Source organism: Bubalus bubalis, chromosome 19 (assembly GCF_019923935.1).
Source record: "Bubalus bubalis isolate 160015118507 breed Murrah chromosome 19, NDDB_SH_1, whole genome shotgun sequence".
Classification (NCBI taxonomy): Eukaryota; Metazoa; Chordata; class Mammalia; order Artiodactyla; family Bovidae; genus Bubalus; species Bubalus bubalis.
In genome coordinates, this window is record NC_059175.1 from 8,592,381 (window position 1) to 8,617,380 (window position 25,000).

The 25,000-nt window shown below is 38.4% G+C and overlaps 1 protein-coding gene and 1 long non-coding RNA gene across 2 annotated transcripts in view; one reads left to right on the plus strand and one right to left on the minus strand.

Annotated features, from left to right (window-relative positions):
* Positions 1 to 19,076, minus strand: part of TNPO1 (transportin 1) — a 95,035-nt gene extending 75,959 nt beyond the window's left edge. The window contains exon 1 of the mRNA XM_006062107.4: positions 18,926 to 19,076. Within this exon, the coding sequence (XP_006062169.1) occupies positions 18,926 to 18,940 (15 nt within the window). The 5' untranslated portion in view covers positions 18,941 to 19,076. The remainder of the gene's footprint in view (positions 1 to 18,925) is intronic.
* A 201-nt stretch (positions 19,077 to 19,277) lies between these two features.
* Positions 19,278 to 22,755, plus strand: LOC123330612. The gene is made up of 2 exons (XR_006546638.2): positions 19,278 to 19,550; positions 22,285 to 22,755. It is a non-coding gene; the product is annotated as an uncharacterized LOC123330612 (long non-coding RNA).
* Positions 22,756 to 25,000: the final 2,245 nt, after the last annotated feature.

Consider the following 25,000-nt stretch of genomic DNA (forward strand, 5'->3'; position numbering starts at 1 on the left):
CAAGATGGAGATAAATCTGTACGTGCCCTAGCAAGATTATGGTAGCTCTTGGTAAAATTCTGGCATTGAATGATTAAAATATATGAGTACCAGGCAAGCTATTGATTACAGCTATACTTACTGTATTTAAAAACATGGTAAAAAAGGGTATGATGCAAATAACCACATATTTTCCTACATAACACATCTGAAATTATAAAGTAAAAAAATATATATGATTTAGTATTTTAGAATCTAGTTTATAAAGGGAGACACATCTATATAGTTGATTGGGAGCTAAGCTGATAGTTCTTTGAAAAACAAGGTAGCACACGGGACATCCACTACAGATCATTCCAGTGATTACAGGTATATTGTTTTGTTACAGTTAAGATTTCTCCTAAAGTTCTCAAGTGAGAGGGCCCTATGAGTTTCTCATTCATGCCCCAAACTATCTTTGATTGTTACAGTGTAATGGGTTGATTCAGTATTTCACATTTTTAAGCATAAACAGAAAAAGGAACATAGCACAGTGTTCCCTGGCCAAGGCTGAACTGGTAAAAGGGTCAGAGCAGTTTAGACAGTACAACAGAAAGGTAACAAATGATAAGTAGCCTGTAGGTTGGTTATCATCAGTTTTAATCTAACCTTTCCTTGTTCATTGAAATCTTACTCATAATAGGGGCATACATTATTCAGATTTCAGCTGTGGGAAGACACAGCAGAAAAAACTTATGAAAGGAAATCAAATTTTTATAATTTTAGTGCCTGAGCTGAACATTGTTCTACACTATTTTTGTTGCTAAGCAAGAGGATAGAGGCAAAGCATGGGATCCAGAATCATACATACAATCTCAGTCCTACCAACTGTCTTTTTTAGGAAAGTAGCTTAACTTTGAGTCACAGTTTAGTCATCTGTGAAATGGGGTTGAAGAGAAGATTAATTGAGAATGTAAAATGATGCAATAGTAGGCACTTAATGTTCATTCCCGTCACACTTCACTCCCCATTAAAATTATCATTTAAAAAAACAGATTTAATGAGGATAGTTTATATCATCAGGTAGAATTAAGATGAAGATTACTTAAACTATATTTGTATGAGCAAAGAATATATAAGAAAATGGGCTGTTTGACTCATCATTTAAATGAGGTGATATTCTAAAGAAATAGAAAAATCAAAAGAAAAATACTGGAGGAATAGAGGAACAAAGAAAAGAACCAGAAATCAAGTGGTGAGTATTAAATCAGATATAAATGTATTATAATCAGTTTGTAAAAATTTCACAAGAGTGAAAACTAAGTAGGTGATTACAGGCAGTCTTTATGGTATGTAAGGAGATAGGAAAAGAGTATCACGAAGTAAATTCTACAGATAATCCACAATGGAAAAACAGCAGGCAATAATGCTGTATGATCCATGGTATGTACAAGTAATTGTTCAGTATGACAAACAACAGCACATACTCTGTGTTTGTCTGTTTTATTACCATGACAAAGAAACAACAAGCCTCAATCAAGATTGAGACATTAAAAAATTAATGAACATAAAACCTAGAATAAAATATGTGATGGCAAGGAAATCTGAGATTATATTAGACATGTAAAAGATAACGTTCATCTCTTACACATACTAAGAAAGTGTTTAGTTTTAAGAATATACCCTTAAAACTGAACCCTGGGTTAAAAAGCTTATTGGTGTCTTATAAACATCAGCCAAATAAATATCATGTCACCATTCATCCCCCTCATCCCATGAAATTTAAATTTATCACTTTAAACTTTAGAAAATAGATCTTCCAACATCTTATCATCAAAATGAAAACAGCAATAAACAGTATCTAACTTTTTTTTTTTAATGGAGAAATCAAGACCCAGAAATCAACATTACAAATTAATTAAGGAAAATAATTTGATTTCTATTTTTTAAAACAGTAACATTCAGGGCAGAAATGGAGAAACAGACACAGAGAACAGACCTACGGACATGGGAGGAGGGGGAAGGTGAGACGTATGGAGAAAGTAACATGGAAATTCACAATACCATATATAAAATAGACAGCCATTGGGAATTTGCTGTGTGACGCAGGGAATGCGAGCAGGGGCTCTGTGACAGGCTGAAGGGTGGGATGGGAGGGAGGTTTGGGAGGGAGGGGACATGGGTATACCTATGACTGATTCTTGTTGATGTGTGGCAGAAAACCACAAAATTCTGTGAAGCAATTATTCTTCAATTAAAAAATTAAAAAAAACATAGTAACAACATCTGGTTCTATATTATGAGGCTCTTTTCTCTCTCTGTTTTTGCATAGTGCGCTGATTTTCTGATAATTATAGTAAACTCAAAGGTCTTTCCTAAAGGAAATAGAGGAGCCTACAGCCCATGTCTAACCAATGGTTCTAATGGCAAGGCTGACACTTCGTGATTCCATTTACTAAATGCAACTGATTAAACCAGGATTGGGCACTCAGCTGTCAATATGATGAATCCCAGCACAAAAAGATAAAGCAAGTCAATCGGATTTCTCAGAAATACAAACAGGAAGTGTCTGTGTACTCAGTCGTGCTTGACTCTTTGCAACCCCATTCAGTGAGTCTGCCAGGCTTCTATGTCCATGTAATTTTCCAGGCATGAATACTGGAGTATTCTAAGTATTACTAAGCCAACACTGTAAATCAATTATACTCCAATTTAAAAGAAGAAAAAAAATTTAAAGTATTTTAAATAAAATTAAGACCTTTTGAAAAACAGTAAATGAAAATTGTTCACTTAAGATAAAAAAGATTATGTTATACTCATCAACAGATTCTTAATATATTTTTCTCCTTAAGGAAGCTAATGTAGTAAGATGGGGTGGAAAAAATGCTTACAAATGATAACTTGACACTAATGGTATAGTTCTGTGTCTAGTCTATGAGATAGATAACATCTATGATCAGACACTTAAAATTGATAGACACAGGAATCTAATGAACTGCCTTAAGAGTACACACTATTTCTATTACACTAAACTGATTCTTAGAAAAAGAAATTCATTTATTATAAAACAAATTGTTCCTGAATCATTTTCCTGGAGTAGGGCTGGGGACATAGAAAGCAAAATCTTTGTCTTAAGTCATATTTCAATTTTAAGAAAAAATTGTCATAAGTCACTAATCCATATTATTTACAGTTAATGAAATAAATAGACTTCATTCAACTCTTCATATACATTCTTACAGGAGTAACATGCATGTTCTAGAAAGAAGAAAACTTCAGAAATCAAATCAATAAGCAAACATGTATTCAGCACTTATATATGCTGGATTTTTTATCTGGAAACTACAAATACAATAAAAGCCTGGAAAAAGAGATGAACTAGGAAATTCCTAAGATTTCTTTATGTTACTCAATTCAACAACTCAGTATGTGGCTGCACAGTTGATCCCATAGCATTTGATATGGACAGGAGTTTTTATTTCTCAAATAAATAATAATTCCCAAATAATAATAGCATTTGAGATGGACAGGAGTTTTTATTTCTCAAATAAATAATAATTCCCAAATAATAATTTGATCTGAAATCACAGTTTTGTCTGAGTTGCTGAGCAATTTAAACTCTACTAAATCTCACTGGAGTGTGAAGGTGTAGATTCTGTTTAACAAATAAAAATGCCTGCTGTGTACCTCATCAGCAAGTAACACCACCAATACAAAAGCCTCTAGCCCACTGGAATGTAAGGGTAAAACAAAGCTAGGCTTTTTATTAGAGATTTTTCCTTTTTAATGACTCAATTTTTAATTTTTTTTTTTACTGGCTCTTAAGCTTCCCCAACAAATTCCTACATTAAATCTGAAACTACTGTATCACTCTCTTGACTCTGAGCTTACTAGTGAAGTGAAGTTGCTCAATCGTGTCCGACTCTTTGGGACCCCATGGACTGTAGCCTGCCAGGCTCCTCTGTCCATGGGATTTTCCTGGCAAGGATACTGGAGTGGGTTGCCATTTCCTTCTCCAGGGGACCTTCCCGACCCAGGGATTGAACCCGGGCCTCCCGCATTATAGGCAGATGCTTTACCGTCTGAGCCACCAGGGAAGCCCATCTACGCTAAAACAAGACTCCAGAAAAGCCTCCTTCCTTTACAGTTTCTCCACTGTTTCATCCTTGACGCACGGTGGGGGTGGTGTCAGACCAACGGAGGGATGAAATTTGAGGAAGCAAAATGGACCCTTCAGCTCCCAGCCAGTGCATTAAGGCATTAAGACAACCTTGCTTGGGTCTTCAAATCCTCCGTGCCATGACAAGCCAAAATAACATCAGTGAAAAAGGCGTGTCAGAGATCTGGGGCTTTTGTCTCAGTTCTTCTCTACACAAAGAACTGGCCGGGCAATCCTGTACAGGTCATTTACACTTGTTTGGTTCACTTCCTTACTTACAAAGCAATTAAAGACCATGCTCCTTTTCAGCTTTTAGAAATTAAAACATTTAGTAAATAATGAATCTGGTCATATTCTACATACCAAAGCCAGCCTTACTTTATACTTGCTACTGAAATCCTCCAAGTCTTCACAGAAACTTATATTCAACTCAGTTGTAGTTCTGGGACTGCTAAATTACTTGAGTAAGAATTTCATGTCATGTGATTCTTTCAGCAAATACCTGGGCTCCTGTGAACGGACTGCACCAGGCTTAGGTCAGTTCTTATCGAATTCATTCTTTAGTTGTAAACATTATGTACAGAAATTTTCATCGTAACTTGGATTTCTACCCAATGGAAGTCTTTGCCTATTATATCCTCAAAACTGTGTAACAAAAAAATGTATAAAACATTATTGAGCTAAAAATCCAATGTAGTGTTCTAATTCCTGCTCATTGGATCACCTGTGGTTTTAACGATTCACAGTTTAAAGCTCTTTTCCTAAATTAATTCTCCTAATATTTTCTAAAAAAGGTTTGATAAGCAGTATTTTATGAGCCAAAACTTATGTTAGGACTCTCCAGTTCATACCCATTTATACTGCCAATTAAAACTTTACCACGAAAGAATTAACTCAAGTACTTTATTTTACCTTTCTAAACAACCAGCAATAGTAACTTAAAAATGTGTCTGGTAAAATTTGGGCTTCCCAGGTGACTCAGTGGTACATAATCTGCTTGCCAACACAGGAGACATGGGTTTGATCCCTGGGTCAGGAAGATCCCCTGGAGGAAGAAATGGCAACCTGCTTGAGTATTCTTGCCTGGAAAATTGCATTAACAGAGGAGCCTGGCGGCTACAGTCCATGGGGCTGCAAAAAGTTGTACATGACAGAGCATGCATGCACATGCTGGTAAAATTTACATATAAAGTTTAAATATCTTCACTTTTCTTTCCTTGTTTCCTTCTGTCCTGATGCTCATCAAGGTGACATTACACTCTGATCCACCACTGCCAAGAGTTATAACCTAGATCTAGAAATTTAAAAGGACTTTTTTGATATAAGAATCTTTGTCTCTGATTTCTATATTTGACTTATTTGTGCACATCAAATGAGGAATTCCAGACTTTTCCATGCACTACATGGGAGGCACTGTTGTATATAGCTTAAGAATACAAACTCTGTTGTTCCTTAGATTGACTTTGCATTCTTGCTCTGCCACTTATTAGTCATGGAAAGAATAATTAACCTATGATCTACAAAATGAGATAATTAATAGTGCTTCTACCTCATGGGGCTATTATGATGAAAAATGGCTAAGTTCCATTAAAAAAACTCATTGTCTAAAAAGATGACAACGAAAAGTAATATAAAACCCTAGACTGGATCCTGTACTGCAGGAAAAAAATGTTATAAAGGATGTTACCAAAACAAGTGACAAAGTTGTAATACAGACTGTAAAACACTAAATTTCCTGAAGTTGATGACTATATGTGGTTTCAGAAAAGAATATCCTGTGGCTCTTAAGAAGTACATATTAAGGTGTTAAGGGGTAGAGGAGCAAGATGTATGCAATCTACTCAAAAAAATAATTTCATGTGGCAGTGGCTGGAAAAATGTGGCAAAATATTACAAATGGGTGGATGCAGGTAAAGGGTATATGAGAGTTCTCCCAATTACTCCCATAACTTTTCTCTAAGTTTAAAATGATCTAAAAATATCTTTATAAACAAGCTTTGACTCCATTTATCCACTCTTTCCAATTAATGCTCGATTATTCCCTTCCATTCACAGAAACATCTTCAAAGTTGGGTATAATCACCCTGTGCCCTCCCCCCACTTCCCCCCCCAACACTATATTCCATGAGACTGAGATTTCCTTGTTGCCAAACCAAATGGTTTCTTCTTGGCCTCATTTTAATTTCTCCACAGTGCTGAAAACAGGCAACAATTCTTTCACCTTTTAGCCTGTGGCAATATATCTCCTTTGGTTTTCATTTTACCTTGCTGACCCCCCCACCCCTAAATATCCCTGGCATCTTTCTCCTATCTACATAATCTATCCAGTTTGTGCCAATGAACAGCCCTTTGAATTGCAGACTCAAGTATCTAACATCTTGTAAGATTATTTACTTGTTTATTAAATGGATATCTCAAACTTTGTTGGCTAAAACAGAACTTGATTTTCTTCATCTCACTCAAATTTGTTCTTCCTCCAGTTGCCTATTATTAGTAAATGCTACTGGTGTTCATCCAGTTGTTCATGCCAAAATACCAAGGTGTCATCCTTGATTTCCCTTATAGTCTACACTTAAACCATCAGTCAGTTCTGTCGAAATATACTCTTAAAATATACCTTTAAAATATACTCTGACCACTTTTCACCTATACTGTCTACCACAGTCCAGATACCATTTTCTACAAAAGTAGTCTAGTCTAATTGGTTACCTGGCCTTCCCTCTTGCTCACTTCCAGTCCCATTTTTTGAGATGAAGCAGCAAAAATGATCAAGTTAAAGTTGCAATTATATCTTCTCTCCATCAAAACTGTCCAATGGTTTCTCTTCACAATTAAAAATAAAGCCTCATATTCTTAGCATGGGCTTCCCTGGTGGCTCAGCTGGCAAAGAATTCGCCTGCAATGTGGGAGACCTGGGTTTGACCCCTGGGTTGGGAAGATCCCCTGGAGAAGGGAAAGGCTACCCACTCCAGTATTCTGGCCTGGAGAGTACCATGGACTGTACAGTCCATGGGGTCGCAAAGAGCTGTACACGACTGAGCGGCTTTCACTTTATTCTTACCATAGCCTACAAAATTGTTCCTAATGTGGGATTCTGTCTCTCTCTGAACTAATCTCCTAGCAGACTCTGTTCCCTTTTCCCACTATGCTCCACACCAGTTTTCTTATAGTTCCCTGATGTTATGCTTTTCCCTACTTAAGAGTCTTACTTTTGCTTGTTCTATCTTCAAATATTGATACTGCTCACTTCTTCGACTGCCTTTTTTAAATGTCATATTTGGCCAGCAATGTTTTCTTCCCTCTCTCTCTACCCGCTTACTATTTCTTCTCACTGCTTTAATCAATACCTATTTTTTCCCCCTTTCTCTTCATTAGAAGAATCTTTAAATGAAAAATTGGTATCTGCTGCTTCTCACTGTATTAAAGTAAACAATACAGATGAAATTCAAGTTCCCTTCAAGTACCTCTCCTAATCCTGGTCTCTTCCCCAAAGGTACTCTAATATTCATTTGATAATGTATCCTTACAGAGCCGTTTTGGGGGCATTTAAATACATATCTTTACGTCAAAATAAAATGAATTTTACTTTGGTTCTATCAAAACTCATCTAAAATATGCCTTAGCTTTCCTACTTATTATATTTAGCTCTGGTTTGGTAGTGGTTTAATCACTAAGTCATGTCCGACTCTTGCAACCCCATGGACTGTAGCCTGCCAGGCTGCTCTGTCCATGGGAATTTTCCAGGCAAGAATACTGGAGGGGGTTGCCATTTCATTTTAATTTTATACCATTACAAGCAATTCATTCTTTTAACAAATATTTACTGACTGTCTATATTCTAGGCACTGTTCTTATTGCAAATAGAGCAATAAAGAAAACAAAGGTCTTTGCCCTCTTGGAGCTTACATTCATGTAAGAAGAGAAAAGACAATAAACAGAATATTTAGTGCTAACCTTTCTGTAAAGGCCTAGAAAGTAAATTTTCTGCACTTTGCAGACCATGTTCAGGCCAAACAATAAAAATATGTCTGTTATATAGTCTTTCTGTTTTATAATCCTTAAAAAAATGTTAAAACCATTCTTAGCTCATAAGCTGTACAAAAACAGGCCACAGGGCAATGAAGCCTGTTGACCCCTACCTGTGTGTTAGAAGGTGGTATGTAGTATGCACAAAGTAAAAAAGAATCCAGGATAAGGGGCATCAGGGGATAGGATGCAGTATTAAACAGTGTTTAGAGAATGTGAGAGCTGAGCAAAGGCCAGTGGGTAAGAAGGGAAAGTGGTAGTGGGAAATGAGGTCAGGGAGGTAAGGAGAAAGGGAAGTGGGTTGGGTAGATTATGTAGAGCCTTGTAAGTTATCGTAAGGACTAGATTTTCTGAGTCAAAGGGGGAACTACAGGGCTTTGAATGGAGAAGTGACAGAGACTGTATTAATCATAAAAGGTTTGCTCTGGCTACTATACTGAAGGAAGACTGCTGGCAGGAGGGCAGGATACAACAGGGAGACCAGACAGAATCCTAGTAAGTAATCCAAAAAGATATGACGGCTGTGGTTTGGACCAGGATAAGGGCAGTGAAGAGGGTGAAGCATGGTAAAATTCTGGATATATTTTGATGATATAGGAAAAAAAAAAAAAAAAGCTGTCTTGATGGAATGGATGTGTCAAAGAAACAGCAAAGTCAAGAACAACTCCAGCATTTTAGTGTGAGGTACTGGGAGGATGGAGTTGCCATTGGCAAACAAAAATGGTGAAGTCTGTGGGTAGAGCCAGTACTGGGAGGAAGTTTAGGAGGTAAGTTACAGACAAGCTGAGCCTGAGGCCTATTACTAGACATTTAGGTAGAAATGTCGAATAGGAGTTGAATATGTATGGAATTAGAGAGAGAGGATAAAGATCTAAATTTGGGCACTGTTAACATATACAGTGGAAGTGAGAAATAGATTTAAGGGCCTAGATCTGATAGATAGAGTACCTGATGAACTATGGAATGAGGTTCATGACATTGTACAGGAGACAGGGATCAAGACCATCCCCAAGAAAAAGAAATGCAAAAAAGCAAAATGGCTGTCTGGGGAAGCCTTACAAATAGGTGTGAAAAGAAGAGAAGCAAAAAGCAAAGGAGAAAAGGAAAGATACAAGCATCTGAATGCAGAGTTCCAAAGAATAGCAAGAAGAGATAAGAAAGCCTTCTTCAGTGATCAATGCAAAGAAATAGAGGAAAACAACAGAATGGGAAAGACTAGAGATCTCTTCAAGAAAATTAGAGATACCAAGGGAACACTTCATGCAAAGATGGGCTCGATGAAGGACAGAAATGGTATGGACCTAACAGAAGCAGAAGATATTAAGAAGAGGTGGCAAGAATACACAGAAGAACTGTACAAAAAAGATCTTCATAACCCAGATAATCACGATGGTGTGATCACTGACCTAGGGCCAGACATCCTGGAATGTGAAGTCAAGTGGGCCTTAGAAAGCATCACTACAAACAAAGCTAGTGGAGGTGATGGAATTCCAGTGGAGCTATTTCAAATCCTGAAAGATGATGCTGTGAAAGTGCTGCACTCAATATGCCAGCAAATTTGGAAACTCAGCAGTGGCCACAGGACTGGAAAAGGTCAGTTTTCATTCCAGTTCCAAAGAAAGGCAATGCCAAAGAATGCTCAAACTACCGCACAATTGCACTCATCTCACACGCTAGTAAAGCAATGCTCAAAATTCTCCAAGCCAGGCTTCAGTAATATGTGAACTGTGAACTTCCTGATGTTCAAGCTGGTTTTAGAAAAGGCAGAGGAACCAGAGATCAAATTGCCAACATCCGCTGGATCATAGAAAAAGCAAGAGAGTTCCAGAAAAACATCTATTTCTGCTTTATTGACTATGCCAAAGCCTTTGACTGTGTGGATCACAATAAACTGTGGAAAATTCTGAAAGAGATGGGAATACCAGAGCACCTGACCTGCCTCTTGAGAAACATATATGCAGGTCAGGAAGCAACAGTCAGAACTGGACATGGAACAACAGACTGGTTCCAAATAGGAAAAGGAGTACGTCAAGGCTGTATATTGTCACCCTGCTTATTTAACTTATATGCAGAGTACATTATGAGAAACACTGGGCTGGAAGAAGCACAAGCTGGAATCAAGATTGCCGGGAGAAATATCACCTCAGATATGCAGATGACACCACCCTTATGGCAGAAAGTGAAGAGGAACTCAAAAGCCTCTTGATGAAAGTGAAAGAGGAGAGTGAAAAAGTTGGCTTAAAGCTCAACATTCAGAAAACGAAGATCATGGCATCCGGTCCCATCACTTCATGGGAAATAGATGGGGAAACAGTGGAAACAGTGTCAGACTTTATTTTTTGGGGCTCCTAAATCACTGCAGATGGTGACTGCAGCCATGAAATTAAAAAACACTTACTCCTTGGAAGGAAAGTTATGACCAACCTAGATAGCATATTCAAAAGCAGAGACATTACTTTGCCAACAAAGGTCCGTCTAGTCAAGGCTATGGTTTTTTCCTGTGGTCATGTATGGATGTGAGAGTTGGACTGTGAAGAAGGATGAGGGCCGAAGAATTGATGCTTTTGAACTGTGGTGTTGGAGAAGACTCTTGAGAGTCCCTTGGACTGCAAGGAGATCCAACCAGTCCATTCTGAAGGAGATCAGCCCTGGGACTTCTTTGGAAGGAATGATGCTGAAGCTGAAACTCCAGTACTTTGGCCACCTCATGCAAAGAGTTGACTCATTGGAAAAGACTCTGATTCTGGGAGGGATTGGGGGCAGGAGGAGAAGGGGACAACAGAGGATGGGATGGCTGGATGGCATCACTGACTCGATGGACATGAGTCTGAGTGAACTCTGGGAGTTTGTGATGGACAGGGAGGCCTGGCGTGCTGCGATTCATGGGGTCGCAAAGAGTCAGACACGATTGAGCGACTGAACTGAACATTTAGATGGCAACTTCCCTGATGGCTCAGTTGGTAAAGAATCTGCCCACAATGCAGAAGATCTAGGTTCGATCCCTGGGTGGAGAAGATCCCCTGGAGAAGCAAACCGCAACCCACTCCAGTATTCCTGCCTGGAAAATTCCATGGACAGAGTACCCTGGTGGGCTACAGCCCATGGGGTTAAAAAGAGCCATACATGACTGAGTGACTGAGCATATATGGCATTTAGACAGTATTTAAAGCCATGAGACTGAATGAGATTACTAATGGAGTGAGTTGTGTGAAACACAAAAAACAAGGCCTGAGCTCTGGGGCTCTCCAATACTAAGTCTGTGTAAAGAAAGGCAAAGGAGAATTACAAGGAGCCAGCACTGAGGTAGGAGATAACCAGGGGTGTGAGTTATCCTGCAAAGCAAAGAAGAAAGAGTTTCAAGATTAAGAGAAATAGCTCTGTCAAAGGTTGCTGACAGGTCAAGTAAGATGAACAGACTCAATAACATATGGCATCTGGCGACATGGAAGTTACTGGAGAAACTGAGGAATTGTCTCAGCTCAGAATGGTGCAAAGGCCTGATTGGAATGGGTTTGACAGAGTATGGGAGGAGAAAACGCAACAGCAAATATAGACAACTCTTTCAGGGAATAATGCTGCAAAAGGAAACCAAAAATATGGGGAAACAGGTGGTAAAAAGTGGATCAATCTTTTTTTTAACATAGTAGAAATAATAGCTTGTCTCTTTGCTGATTGAAATAATCCAGTAAAGGAAAAAATTAATGTGGAAGGACAGAAGCTGAAGCAATTCCTTGAGCAGATGATAGAGGAGAAAGGATGGGATCTAATACAGAAGCAGACACAAGGACATAGAACAGCTCATCTAAGATAACAAGCAAGAAGACAGCACATATTGACACAGATGATTGTAGTTCACGGGGCGGTGGAAGTGTGTGGAAGTTTGCTGACTGCTTCAGTTTTCTTAACAAAATAGGAAGCAAGGTAATGAACTGAAAATGAGGATGGGAAAAGACATGTTGGAGGTTTGAAGAAAAGAAGATACAAAATAGTCATTGAGAAAAGTAGGAAAGTGAACAGACCAGGAAAATATAGTATAAATAGGCAGCATAACAATCCACACGAGGCATGTGGTCATGTGTGGTTGTGTTTTCTTCTAGCCATTCTAAGATACCTAGGGGCAGGTGCAAAGAAAGCAGAGAGTTGGTTTTAACCAGTGTGTGGTTCTACTAAACAAGCGAAGAGCAAGGGAGTCATCCAAAGGAGTGATTAACCATGGAATTTAAACTGAGTAAGAAAGGAAGTAAAAACAGCAAGAGGGTGAGTGGCAGGGACACAGTAATAGGATCAACAAACGGGCGATTCCATCGGGGTAAAGAGAAAGTTGGCGCTGAGATACTAACTAGAAGGAGTGAACTACTAGATAGGAAGTGTGGTCAAAGAGCAGAAAACGTGAAATAGCAACCACAGAGGGACTGCAGTTACTGACAATGCAAGAGGGAAAACTTTGGGAATGAGTGACTGAGATAAGACAGAGGAGAAAGGAACACTGGAGGAAAAATCAGGGATGCTTATTCTAATTTCAATATAAAGACTGAGTGGTATTGAAGAGAGGGGCAAGAGCCTGGAGCAAAAATAAGAGAGAAATGAGGAAGAATGATCTTAATGTTAGCAGTTGATAGCAATCATAAAGGGAAGTAGTCACATAATCCGAGGACATAATCCAAAACTAAGGATTTTTAGGCAGAAGGGAGGGAGAACAGTAGCTTTTTCAAGCTTTGGATTTTGCAGATGAACGCACAGTAGAAGAATATGAAGAGCTGGGATGGGGGTTAAAAAAAAAAAAAAGGAGCCAAATATAGACCTTTTAATGATTGAGTGTAGAGGAGATAAAAGGTGACCTGAAAGTCTGGAGGTTCTGTGGCTACTGACAAAGACTTCCTTGAATATACATGATTCCTGATATACCCATGTGTTTCTCTAAGAAATAGAAACTGCTCAAGTCCAAAAAGTTTTTACTTGAAAATTAAAATGGCTGTACTGATTTATTCAATGTTTGCGTTTCCCTACATACAACCTTATCAATACATTCTAGCAAAATACATTCTACATTCTTATCACTTTTGCCAATCTGATGGGTAAAAAAATTTTTCACTGTTTTACTTTGCATTTCCCTATTTGTGGGGTAGAGCATTAATTTCATGATTATTGGCTAGCTGTATTTCCTTGTCTACGAATTTGCCCATTAAAAAAATGAATCCTCCTATTAGTTTAGAGCACCTAAAATTAACCTATTTTTCTGTTCTTAATGAATCACACAAATCAACACTGCAAATTTCTTGTTTCAAATCTTTCAATGGCTCATGCTAGGGCAATACAAGGTTCAGTAGGTATCTCCTCCTGAAATCCCTCTACTATATACTAGAAATTCTACTACAGTTCAGTCACTCAGTCGTGTCCGGCTCTTTGTGACGCCATGGACTGCAGCACGCCAGGCTTCCCTGTCCATCACCAACTCCTGGAGCTTGCTCAAATTCATGTCCATCAGGTCGGTGATGCCATCCAACCATTTCATCCTCTGTTGTCCCCTTCTTCTCCTTAAAGCCTACCAATCAAATCTAGTCGCACCCCTTCCATATTGTCTATGGTTGCTTTTGCACTACAGTGGCTAAGTTTGGTTTGTCTACAAAGCAGACACTATTTACAGGGTCTCATCAGATTTATATCATAAAAGCTTTACCTACACTTCACTGCACTTTTTTGATTTACATCTCCCTCTCTACAGTAGGATCTAAATCTCTTGAGAAAAAGGGACAATCTCAGCACTAAAAATGCTCATTAAATGCATAAAGGGCACATGAAGTCCTCCATAATTTGGCATCTTTCCATCATTTTCCTATGTGCCAGCTAAAATAAACTATATTTTTACTTCATTAAGTATTTTTTAAAAACATTATTTCTAATGGCAGTATAATGATCCATGTTTTGTATTCATTTACTTACAATTTTGATGGATACCACCTATTCCTAATTATTTATTTGCACCTATTTTGTACACTCACAATCTGGTGAAGTATTTCTCTCCCCTAATTCCTTCCCTAGTAAAGACAAAAGCAATGGAATCTTGACCTTTCTGGGATCAATCTTTTCACTGTAGTGGTTACTTTGGTATCTGAGGTTTCAGGGACTTCACCAATAATTATTTCACTAATGGCTTCAGAGTGCTTCAAAGTCAACTACAAAATGCAACTAAAAAATTTTTTTTGCTTTAGTTTTCAGTATAAAATTATTTTCACACACCTTGTTGATACTCTTACTCTCCTTAACATATTTTTTTTTTTTCTTTTCTATTAAGACTTCAGTTGACACTTTGCCAGGGACTTCACTAAACATGTTTTTCATTTTAGTTATTTAATGGGCCTTTGTCATTTCTCTTAACCCCCATATTTGATGGATTTGTTTTCTCCTCCTCTAAGAGGTCTTTACTAAGAGCATTTCACCCACAAATGCTTGCTGCAATCATTTTAGAAACCAGCTTTATATACTCCTTATCAATTACACCTCATCCTGGTAAGGAGTTTTTTTTTTTTTTCCTTTTTAAAATACACCTGAATAGTTAAACCTTATCTGTTTTAAAACTTTGCAGGTCATTCATTCATTACTTCCAGCTCAGTTTACTATCTTCAAAATGTGGTCTATGGGGCTTCCCTGGTGGCTCAGCAGTAAAGAATCTGCCTGCCAATGCAGGAAACACGGGTTTTATCCCTGGTCCAGGAAGATCCCACATGCCGGAGCAACTAAGCCCTGAGCTCCACAACTACTGAGTCTGTGCTCTAGAGCCCTGGAACCACAACCACTGAAGTCTGCATGCCCTAGAGCCCGTGTTCTGCAACAAAAGAAGCCACTGCAATGAGAAGCCCGCACACCACCAAGTACAGAGCAGCCTCTGCTCCCCGCAACTAGAGAAAAGCCCGAGAAGCACTGAAGACTGAGAGCAGCCAAAAATAAATAAATAAATAAAATTTTAAAAAATGTGGTCTATGATCTATAGTTAATAGATTCACTGTTAGAGTGAACTTTAAAACACATTTTAAGATTCTGCATTCATTCAATGTATACATATATTCATTACAAGATTCTGAATATGTGTGTCACATAAAACTTTACAAATAAAAGAATATGCATTTCATAATCATGCAGATTTAGATTCAGATTCAGCCAAGAACACTCTTGAGTCTCTGGGCAAACTACTTACCTACTGATACTTCAGTTCTCCTGTAAGTAAAATGGAAGTAACTATCATGTGTAAAGCAACAGGGGGCTAGGATAATGAGCATACTGTATGTAAAAGTAATACTGTATGCCAAATGCCTACAAATGATGACTATCATATTACATCATCATACAACAGAAAAAACATGTTAATTCACTCTCTCTTCCCTTTCAACTCAAGCAAAAGGGCAATAAATGCTGTGCTCCTCAATTTAATTCCATTATTAAATTCCCTTAAGTAAAAGCAGTTTGGCAATATGAACTGAGTTTTTGGATGTTCATATACACTGACCCAATATTTTCACTTTGGGAAATCTATTTTAATGAAATAATCTAAAACACAGAAACTGTTTTATGTATAAGGATGTTCATTGTAGTGTTTATTATAACTGCAAAAATATAATAAAAAAAGAAACTTGCTAACTGTCCAACAGCAAAATGTTTACGAGAAATTCATAAAAACATCATGTGGTCATTTAAAAAGATGCTGACAAAATAATTTCACAGCATGTCAGAATGCTTATGGTGCTAGGTGAAAAAAGCAAAATTATTAATATAAAAGTCTCAACTGTATAAAAATCAAATAAACTGAGAAAAAATATTGGAAGGAAATGTATCAAAGGGCTTAATTACCGCATGGTCCTGATATTTGTGATCATTATTTTATGGTTGCTTTCTATAGTTTTCTAAAATACCAATGACCACATCAAAGATGATGATAATAATAGTTATTATTTATGAAGTGTTTACTACATGCCAGGCCCAGTTCTAAGAACTTACTGTATTACACTGAAAAGACTTGCTTTGTTTTAAAATTTTTACCATTAAAAAGACATATGATGATTCAAATCTGTAGTCTTTCGGATATCAGATTTCCTTCAGCTTTCCTTCAATTCTGAGTTCAAATATTTGCTCAGCTATCAGGTGCCATTTTGGAATGAGATGTAGCCACCATTCCTGTATTGGTTCTATCTACTGCAAAAAATTCTAAGACAAATCTGCACCCTAATTTCCCATTCTAGTATCTCATTTAACCATTAAGATTCTGGAACTCTTAACATTACTACATAGTACGTCAAATAATTCTAGTAAGGAAGTCTTGAAATAAGCAAACATGGCTTCTGAAAACTCTTTTCCACACTAAGTCCCATCTGTGTGCTAAGTCGCTTCAGTCATGTCCTGACTCTTTGGGACCCTTTGGATTTAGCCTCTCCATGGTACGTTCCAGGCAATAATAGTGGAATAGGTTGCCATGCCCTCCTCCAGGGGATCTTCCTGACCCAGGGACTGAATCTGAGTCTCTCAGGTTCCTGCATTGCAGGCAGATTCTTTACCACTAAGCCACCGAGGAAGCCCAACGCCCATCTATAGAACTACAAATCTACAGTCACCACTTCTGCAGGCCTCTGTCTTCCATTGTAAACTCCTCACCCTCTACAATCCAGGAGACCTCTCTTACCTGCCAGCACTCACCAGAGAGCTATCATAGCACTGGCTGAATGGAACCAACTAAGAAAGATTTTCAACACCTGGGGAATTTAGTTAGCTGTCTCTTAGCTGTCTCTGATCCTACCTTTCTGAAGCTGGAATTACTCTACACTGTTTCTAAAAACCTCTCACTTTGATTTTCTCAGCTTTTTCACCCTTTTGTTTTTTAGGAACAAGATCTCTTTGACACCAATATGTATTCAAATACCAGTTTTAGGAAAAAATTCATAATTTATATCCTGGGCAAAACAAATAACTCCCACTTATTGCTGTGTTCTTCTCTGCAGTTTATATTTGATAAATTTATTTCATTATATATGTCACTTTGTTTGGCTTCCTTTATAACCAAATTCCTTTTCTTAAAAACAGTGTCTGCAGTAATCCAACATGGTTAACTGCAAGCAATTCTTCTAAACATAATACATTTATATTTCAATGCAGTTCATTTATAGGATTTAGAAAAACAGAATTCATGAGATGGCTTTAACATTATATAAAAAAACTAGTCATAAAAACAATGGATACAAAAAGTTTTGATAATGGAAAGATTTACAACCAGAATCATATATATTTTGACCAAAATCTTATCCTGATCACAATATACAATGATAATAAGCTATACAACTTTAAAATATTTTAAGATACTTCTGTGAGGGGAATTCAGTAATTCCCTGAATATCTAGGATGAAAATGTAACAACATCAAGGCTGATCTGGTAGGGGCCTCTTTTAGGTAAAAGCAAGTGGATCACTAATAGTTCATTAGGCTCCCATTAAATTAGGTGAACTGCCAAACTGTTAGGCATTTATGCATTGTATACAGTGCAGAGTAAAAAAGAAATCTGCACCTTCAAGCTAGTATTTCTCTTTTGCAGTTCCAAGTTATCAACTTGGCAGAGTCATTCTCTAAGAAGAATAGGTGCAGGAGAGGGTAAAAATGGAAAACAGAATTGATTTCAAAATACGGAATCCTCCCCTGATTAAGTATAACTTATTTACCATTCTAATATGAAAGCTTTGACAAAATAGAGAAACTTAAAACCAAATGTAACTTTTGTTATCCTAAAAACGAGCATGCCAGGACAGCCATTTTACAGTCTTGCGTTTTCAAATACCTACTACACGATACAACTTGTATTTTTTAAAAAATCTTTCCTTTAGGTAAAAAAAAAAAAGCACCATTTATACACTCATCATTCAAGCTACAAGCTTCAAGGCAGGATTGCTACTGAGTTTCTTAATACAACTGTCAAAATCAATTTGTGGACCGTCTCCAACTTAATTTTCTATATTTTTATCTGTGGAAGAACGGAACTGATTAGTGATGGTTAAGGTAACGCGCTTAAAACTATGCAATCCTTGTAAAATCTAGTTGATTCTTAAAATCTGAAAACAAGTTAACAAGCGATTGCTTTCAATAGGAAGAAAACCACTCCCCAAACAGGTTGCTTGTGGCGTGGGTCCGCTTCTCAGCAGCAGTTCCCTGGGGCGTGTTCGCGTAGGAGAAGTACAGAAGGGCAGAAGTGCAAAAAACACACACCCACGCAAAACCCGTACAGTTACAAACATTAAAATTATGTAAACATGTCGTGAGACCACGAGTCCCCAAGGGGAAAAAAAGCCGCCTGGAGACAGCGATCAGCCGCCGGAGTGTGGAGGCGGTGGTGGGTGCGGGCCCGGGACAGCTGAGCAGAGGCGGCCGGGCGGGGACAAAGAGCCGGCATCCGGGGCAGCGCCCGACGGTGCCCAGAACCCGCGGGGAGCAGCTGTCCCGGGGCCCTCAAACGCCGCGGTTCAGTCAGCGCCCTGAGGCGCAGACCTTCTTCCCGCCACCCCTCAGGGGCTACGGGCCCTAACATCGGACACCTGAAGAGCCGCCGCCCGCCCCCTCTCCGGATCCCCAAGGACGCCCGGGCCAGCAGCTGTTGGGCTTAGAACCGCGCCGCCGCCGCCGCCGGGCTCCAAACGGCCAGGCTGGCACCGATGAGGCGGCGGCGCCTCTCCCCGCGGCCGTGAGGCAGCTTGCGAACAGCTTGCCTCAGTTCCCGCCCTCCAGTCAGGGGCCGCGCACCCTCACGCCACCTACCCGGTCCCACACCATCCCAGAGGCCTCCGGCGCTCGGGCCCTCTGCCGAAGCGGCGCTGCCTCCCGTCCGGGGCCTGAAATGGCTGCGGAACAAAGAGAATCTGGGCTCCGCCGAGCGCCGGTCCGATTGGACGGGGGGCGGGGCCCGCCGCGGGAACGTTCGGCGGCGGTCGCCTTGGCAACGGCGCCGGGGCTGGGAAAACCGCGGCCGGGGGACTGCGGGGCCTAAGGACCTGCGCCCGGCAGCGCGTGGCAGCGGTTTCTAAGCCCCCGCTGCAGGCTCGGGCCTCGGGCCTCGGCCCGCTGCCGGGCTCCAGCTCGCGCCTCCTGCGGCCGGCTCGCGGGCCCGAGCCTGTGGCTCAAGGAGGAGCCGCTGCTGACGCTGCTCTTCCCTGTGAGGCCTCGGACAAAATGGCCCTGCAAGTGTGGCTGCCTCTGAGCACGACGGCCCTTCCCGGGGACCAACTCCAAAGGGACAGCCCTGCCCCGGGAGCCTATTTAATACCGAATGTGCCGCATATTCCACAATAATACAGTTCCATCGCCGCTTGTAAAAAGCAGAAATGTCTTCAACGGATAGATAGGGTGGACGCTTGTCCGCGAATATTACAGGATAGCATTTGAGGTATGCTGTGTCTGACACATCGACTACTATGTAGGTGAAATTAAATGCTTTCTAAAATTAGGTTTTACGTCTTCAGGCGTGTATTCATATAAAAGTGTCGTTTCTTGCTGTTAGAAGTAACAGGTTCTCCTCTCCGTAACAGGCCATCATGAGAAATTAAAATGTCTTCTATTCTCTGAACAGAAAAATATTTATACTTTATATAAATGAGTATATAAAGGCAGACGTTTTATATACTCATTTATAATAATGGTAGTGAGTAGATAAATAGTTCCCTTCTCCACATGATTGTTACATATAAATTTACTATATGTGAATATTTTAAATATTGTTTCCTAAGGTGAGGATGCCGCTGATAATATTCTTCCTCACGTGGTCAATGTGTGTAAAAATACCAGCAGTTTTGACTAGCCTACTTGCAAATGTTGTATACATTATGTTTTGAAAATGTGTGGTGGTTGTTGCCTTTCAGGTATATCTAGATTAAATTGTAGTACCAATACTAGAAGTGTGTTTTTCATACTGAGACATCTTATTTGTTAATAAACTTGTTAATTTTCATTTGCAACAACAGTCATTTTATGAAAAAATGTTTATTTAACTTAGACTTTGAGTATAAAAGGAGCTTTTCTATCATTAGGAAACTGAACATAGCAGAAAAAATATTTTAAATAACTAAAATATTTATAATTATGATTAACATTTTCTAACGGTAATTCAGTAGCAGTTCCATGCAGTAGTGTGAAGCAAAAAGAGACCCCTGAAAGAGGAATAGGTTATCAAGAAAAAAAATCTTAATGTCAACCTTCCTAACTGGTAGTTCAGTGTATCTGCAGGGATATTTATCCAAAATATGTATATTTATCCAAATAACAAACATTATATTTCTGCGTTTGAGAAGTCCTATCATGGAATAGAAAGCCTTGTTCTCTACAAATCAGGGTGTATGTGGTATTTGTATGCTACTTTACTAAAGAAAAATAACAGGAATACTTTTAAAATGTGTAGGATTAGCAAATAATGACAGGTGTAAAGATATATTGATTAAGCAATTACTAAGGAATTTGCCTGACTAATAGTTTGGAAATAGTTGAATTGGAAAGAAGTAAAGTATTATTTAATGTATGTGAGAAGATTTATTGACCAAGATATTTTGAAAGGAAAAAAGACTGATTATCAATGTTTTGAAACTGAGACTAGGCAAATTAAATATCTGTTCTTTTATAAAATGTAAATGAAAATGAATTAAAATTTTAATATAAAATAGTTCTCTATTGGATACAGAGATATTTAGACATGTAGACTTTTAATATTTGTCTTTTAGGTTAAATTAAAAATACATGTTTTAAACAGTAAATCTTGTCATTAACAAGGATTTATTAACACAGCTTATTTTATTTTAAATTTCCTGTTATTTTTTCCTCTTGGCACAATTAGCCAAATGAAGCAGCATCTAATCCAGGAGTGTTTTCTCTTCACACCCAAATACAGTACAACTGTACAGTACAACTGTGATAAACTTTTAAGAATTGTTGGTATTTTTAATGACATATACTGAAATTAAAAATAGTAAATAAACTTTGAGTTTAACTTCAGAACCATGACAGATATCATATTTTAAATTTCTGTATTAAAATTTATTTCTTAGGTAAAAACATGACCAAGATAAAATCAAGGCATGATAGAGGTTACAAAATAGTATTAAGGGAGAAAACATACCTATAAGCTTTCACCTTGGAAAGAAAAGATGCTTGCTCTGTAGGTTGTCTCACTGTCAAAACAAGCATGAATCTCAGAAGCAGAGGCTCCGTATGCACTTACAGACACTTTCAGTGTGGTCCTTCTGAGCGTCACTGTGTCTTAAACAGGATTAAATAAGATAAAGTATATTAGGAGCTTATTAGCACAGTGCCTGACAGATAGTTGGAGGGCAATAAAAGATAGTATTATTAGGTATTAACACCTATAAAAGAGCAGAGGTTTGAGGAGGAATGGTTATTGAAAAGATAATAGGTCTGGAAATCCAGAAATTGTTAAATATTTTTAATAGTCAATGATTAGTGAGTGTATAGAAACGCAGTAAGATAACTGAAACTATCTATTAGATACAGGGAAGCTTTTCAAATAGAAAACTTCTGAGAAATGCTTCCATTTTACACTTCTGGAAAGTTGTGGATTCTCACTAGATCCTTTAACACTAGGTAGTTTAAGGAAATGCCTTCCATTGCAATATGTTCAGATTGGCAATAAGTAAAAACATTTAAAAAGTAATTATATAGAGGAATTTAATTCAAATGTTGGAAAAGGACGGTTGTAGTCAATATTCAGATATTTGTAAATAATCTATAAGCATTTCTCACTTAAAGCAAACCCAGTTTATAGTGTGTACAGAAGAGATATACAAGGGAATTATTATTAACTGGGAAAAGATTAACTTCAAAGTCCCTTTACTATTAATATCTCCTAGTGATTAAAATATGATTCTATTTATTAAAATGTCTACTTAGACTTCTGCTTCTGGAAAGATGGAGTAGACCTATTTTTTGCTTTTCTCACAAAGTACAGCTGAAATCCTTGAACATTACACACAAAACAAGCATACATTTTACACATAAAGCATTACACATATGTTACACATAAAACATCCATGAAAGAGAGAAAACAGACTAGCTAAGGTCCTGGAAACCCAAGGAATATAAAAATTAGTTACCTGAGTTTTCTTTTTGCCTCATAGATCCCAGACTTGAAACTGAAGAAGCTGGCTACTTGGAAGTGTCTATGGTGCAGACCAAGAAAGACCCAAGAAAATATTCCTCTCTTTAGCTGAAGGACCAGTAAAGGGGCAGTATAGCAGACAGAAAACATTTAGACAATAAATGCTCTACTCCAGACAAAAACTAAGAAAAAAATATGACTCCTGTCCCCTAATTCATGCTAGCAAAGGTCTGGTGGAGAGCCTAGACTTTCACCTCAACTTCCCCTCACCTCTTCTGGTGTCAGAGAAAGTTAAGTAGGGAGTTAGGACACTCATCCCACTAACCACTAATGGGAAGCCTCCTATCTTGGGTGTCAGTGGAGGCCAAATAGGGAACTTGGACTTCTTCCCCAACCTGCCAGTAATGAGGTGGTGCCTGCTCTCCACCCCCACTTCCACTTGGAATGCTGTGTCAGAAAAAGCCAGCTAAAATAAAAGATTTAAATAAGATCTAAAATCTCATAGTACAATACCCTCAATATCTAGATTTCACCCGAAAATCAATGATCATTTAATGAACTAGGAAGATTTCAAACTGTATATAAAAAAGACAATAAATGATAAAACCAAGATGAGAGGGTTCTTAGAATATCTGACAAAGATTTTAAAGCAGACATAGAAATCTGAGACATGCTTCTCTGAACAGCTACAAAAACACTTGAGACAGAAAAAGAAAATCTTTAGCAAAGTAATAGGAGATATTAAAAAGAACCAATGGAAACTTTAGAACTAAAAATTTAATAATTAACTAAGATCATGGCATCTGGTCCCATCATTTCATGGCAAATAGAAGGGGAAAGGGTAGAAACAGTGATAGATTTCTTCTTGTGCTCTAAAATCACTGCGGATGGTGACTGCTGTCATGAAATTAGAAGATAATTGCTTCTTGGAAGGAAAGCTATGACAAATCTAGACAGTGTATTAAAGAGCAAAGACATCACTTTGCCAACAAAGGTCTGTATAGTCAAGGCGATGGTCTTTCCAGTAGTCATGTATGGATGTGAGAGTTGGACCATAAAGAAGGCAGAGTACTGAAGAATTAATGCTTTTGAACTGTGGTGTTGCGAGTCCCTTGGACTTCAAGGAGATCAAACCAGTCAATGCTAAAGGAAATCAACCCTGAATACTCATTGGAAGGACTGATGCTGAAGCTGAAGCTGCAGTACTTTGGCCACCTGATGTGAACAGCCGACTCATTGGAAAAGACTCCAATGCTGGGAAAGATTGAATGAAGGGAGAAGGAGAAGAGGGTATCAGAGAATGAGATGGTTGGATGGCATCACCAATTTAATGGACATGAACTTGGGGAAACTCTGGGAGGTGGTGAGGCCTGGCATACTGCATTCTGTGGGGTCACAAAGAGTCAGATGTGACTTGACAACTGAATAACATCAACAGAAAACTAAGTGGATGGGTTTAACAACACAATGGAGGAGTACAAGGAAAGAATCAGGGAACCTGTAGATAGATAAATAGAAATTATCCAATCTAACAATAGAAAGAAAATAGATTAAAAAAAAATGAGCAGAGTTTCATGGAGTTAAGTGACTAAAGATCTAACATTCGTGTCATCAGGGTCCTAGAAAGAGAAAAGAAAGAAGGTGGGCCTAAAAATACTCAAAGAAATAATGGCTGAAAACTTCTGAAATTTGACAAAAGACATACATCTACAGTGTATTTTTAATGAAGGTCCCCAGACAGGTAAATGAGGGAAAGAGTGTTTTCAACAATTAGTGCTGGGACAACAGAGTATCCTTACACAAAAGGGCAAAATTGGACCCCTACCTTGTACCATTTACAAAATTTAACTCAGAATGGACCATAGAACTAAATTTAAGAGCTAAAACTATAAAATTCTTGGAAGAAAACATGGAAGTAGATATTTGTACCTTGTGTTAGGAAAAGACTTCTTAGATATGACACCAAAAGTGCAAGCAACAAAAGAAAATACTAGATAAATTGGACTTCAATAAATTTAAAACTTTTGTGCTTCAAAGGATACCATAAAGAAAGTGAAAAGGCTACCCATAGAATGGGAAAAAGATACTTGCAAGTCACATATCTGATAGACTTTTTTAGAATAAAGAACTCATATTTCAATAATATAAAGAGAAATAATCTAGTTTAAAATAGGCAAAAGATCTGTATAGGCATCTCTCCAAATAAGACACATAGATTGCCAATAAGCATTTGAAAAGATGCTCAATCTCATCAGTTATTGTTCAGTTGCCCAGTTGTGGGCAACTGGGCAAACTAGACTCTTTGCGACCCCATGGACTATAGCATGCCAGACCTCCCTGTCCCTCACCATCTCCCAAAGCTTGCCCAAGTTCATGTCCATTGCTTTGGTGATACCATCCAGCCATCTCATCTTCTGACAGCCAACTCATTGGATAAGACCCTGATGCTGGGAAAGATTGAAGACAGAAGGAGAAGAGGGCAACAGAGGCCTCTGACGCCCTCTTCTGCCTTCAATTTTTCCCTGCTTTGGGACTTTTCCAATGAGTCATCTGTTTGCATCAGATGACTGAAATACTGGAGCTGCAGCTTCAGCATCAGTCCTTCCAATGAGTATTCAGGGTTGATTTCCCTTAAGATTGATTGGTTTGATCTCCTTGCCGTCTAAGGAGTCATCTCCAGCACCACAGTTTGAAGGCATCAATTCTTTGGTGCTCTGCCTTCTTTACAGTCCAGC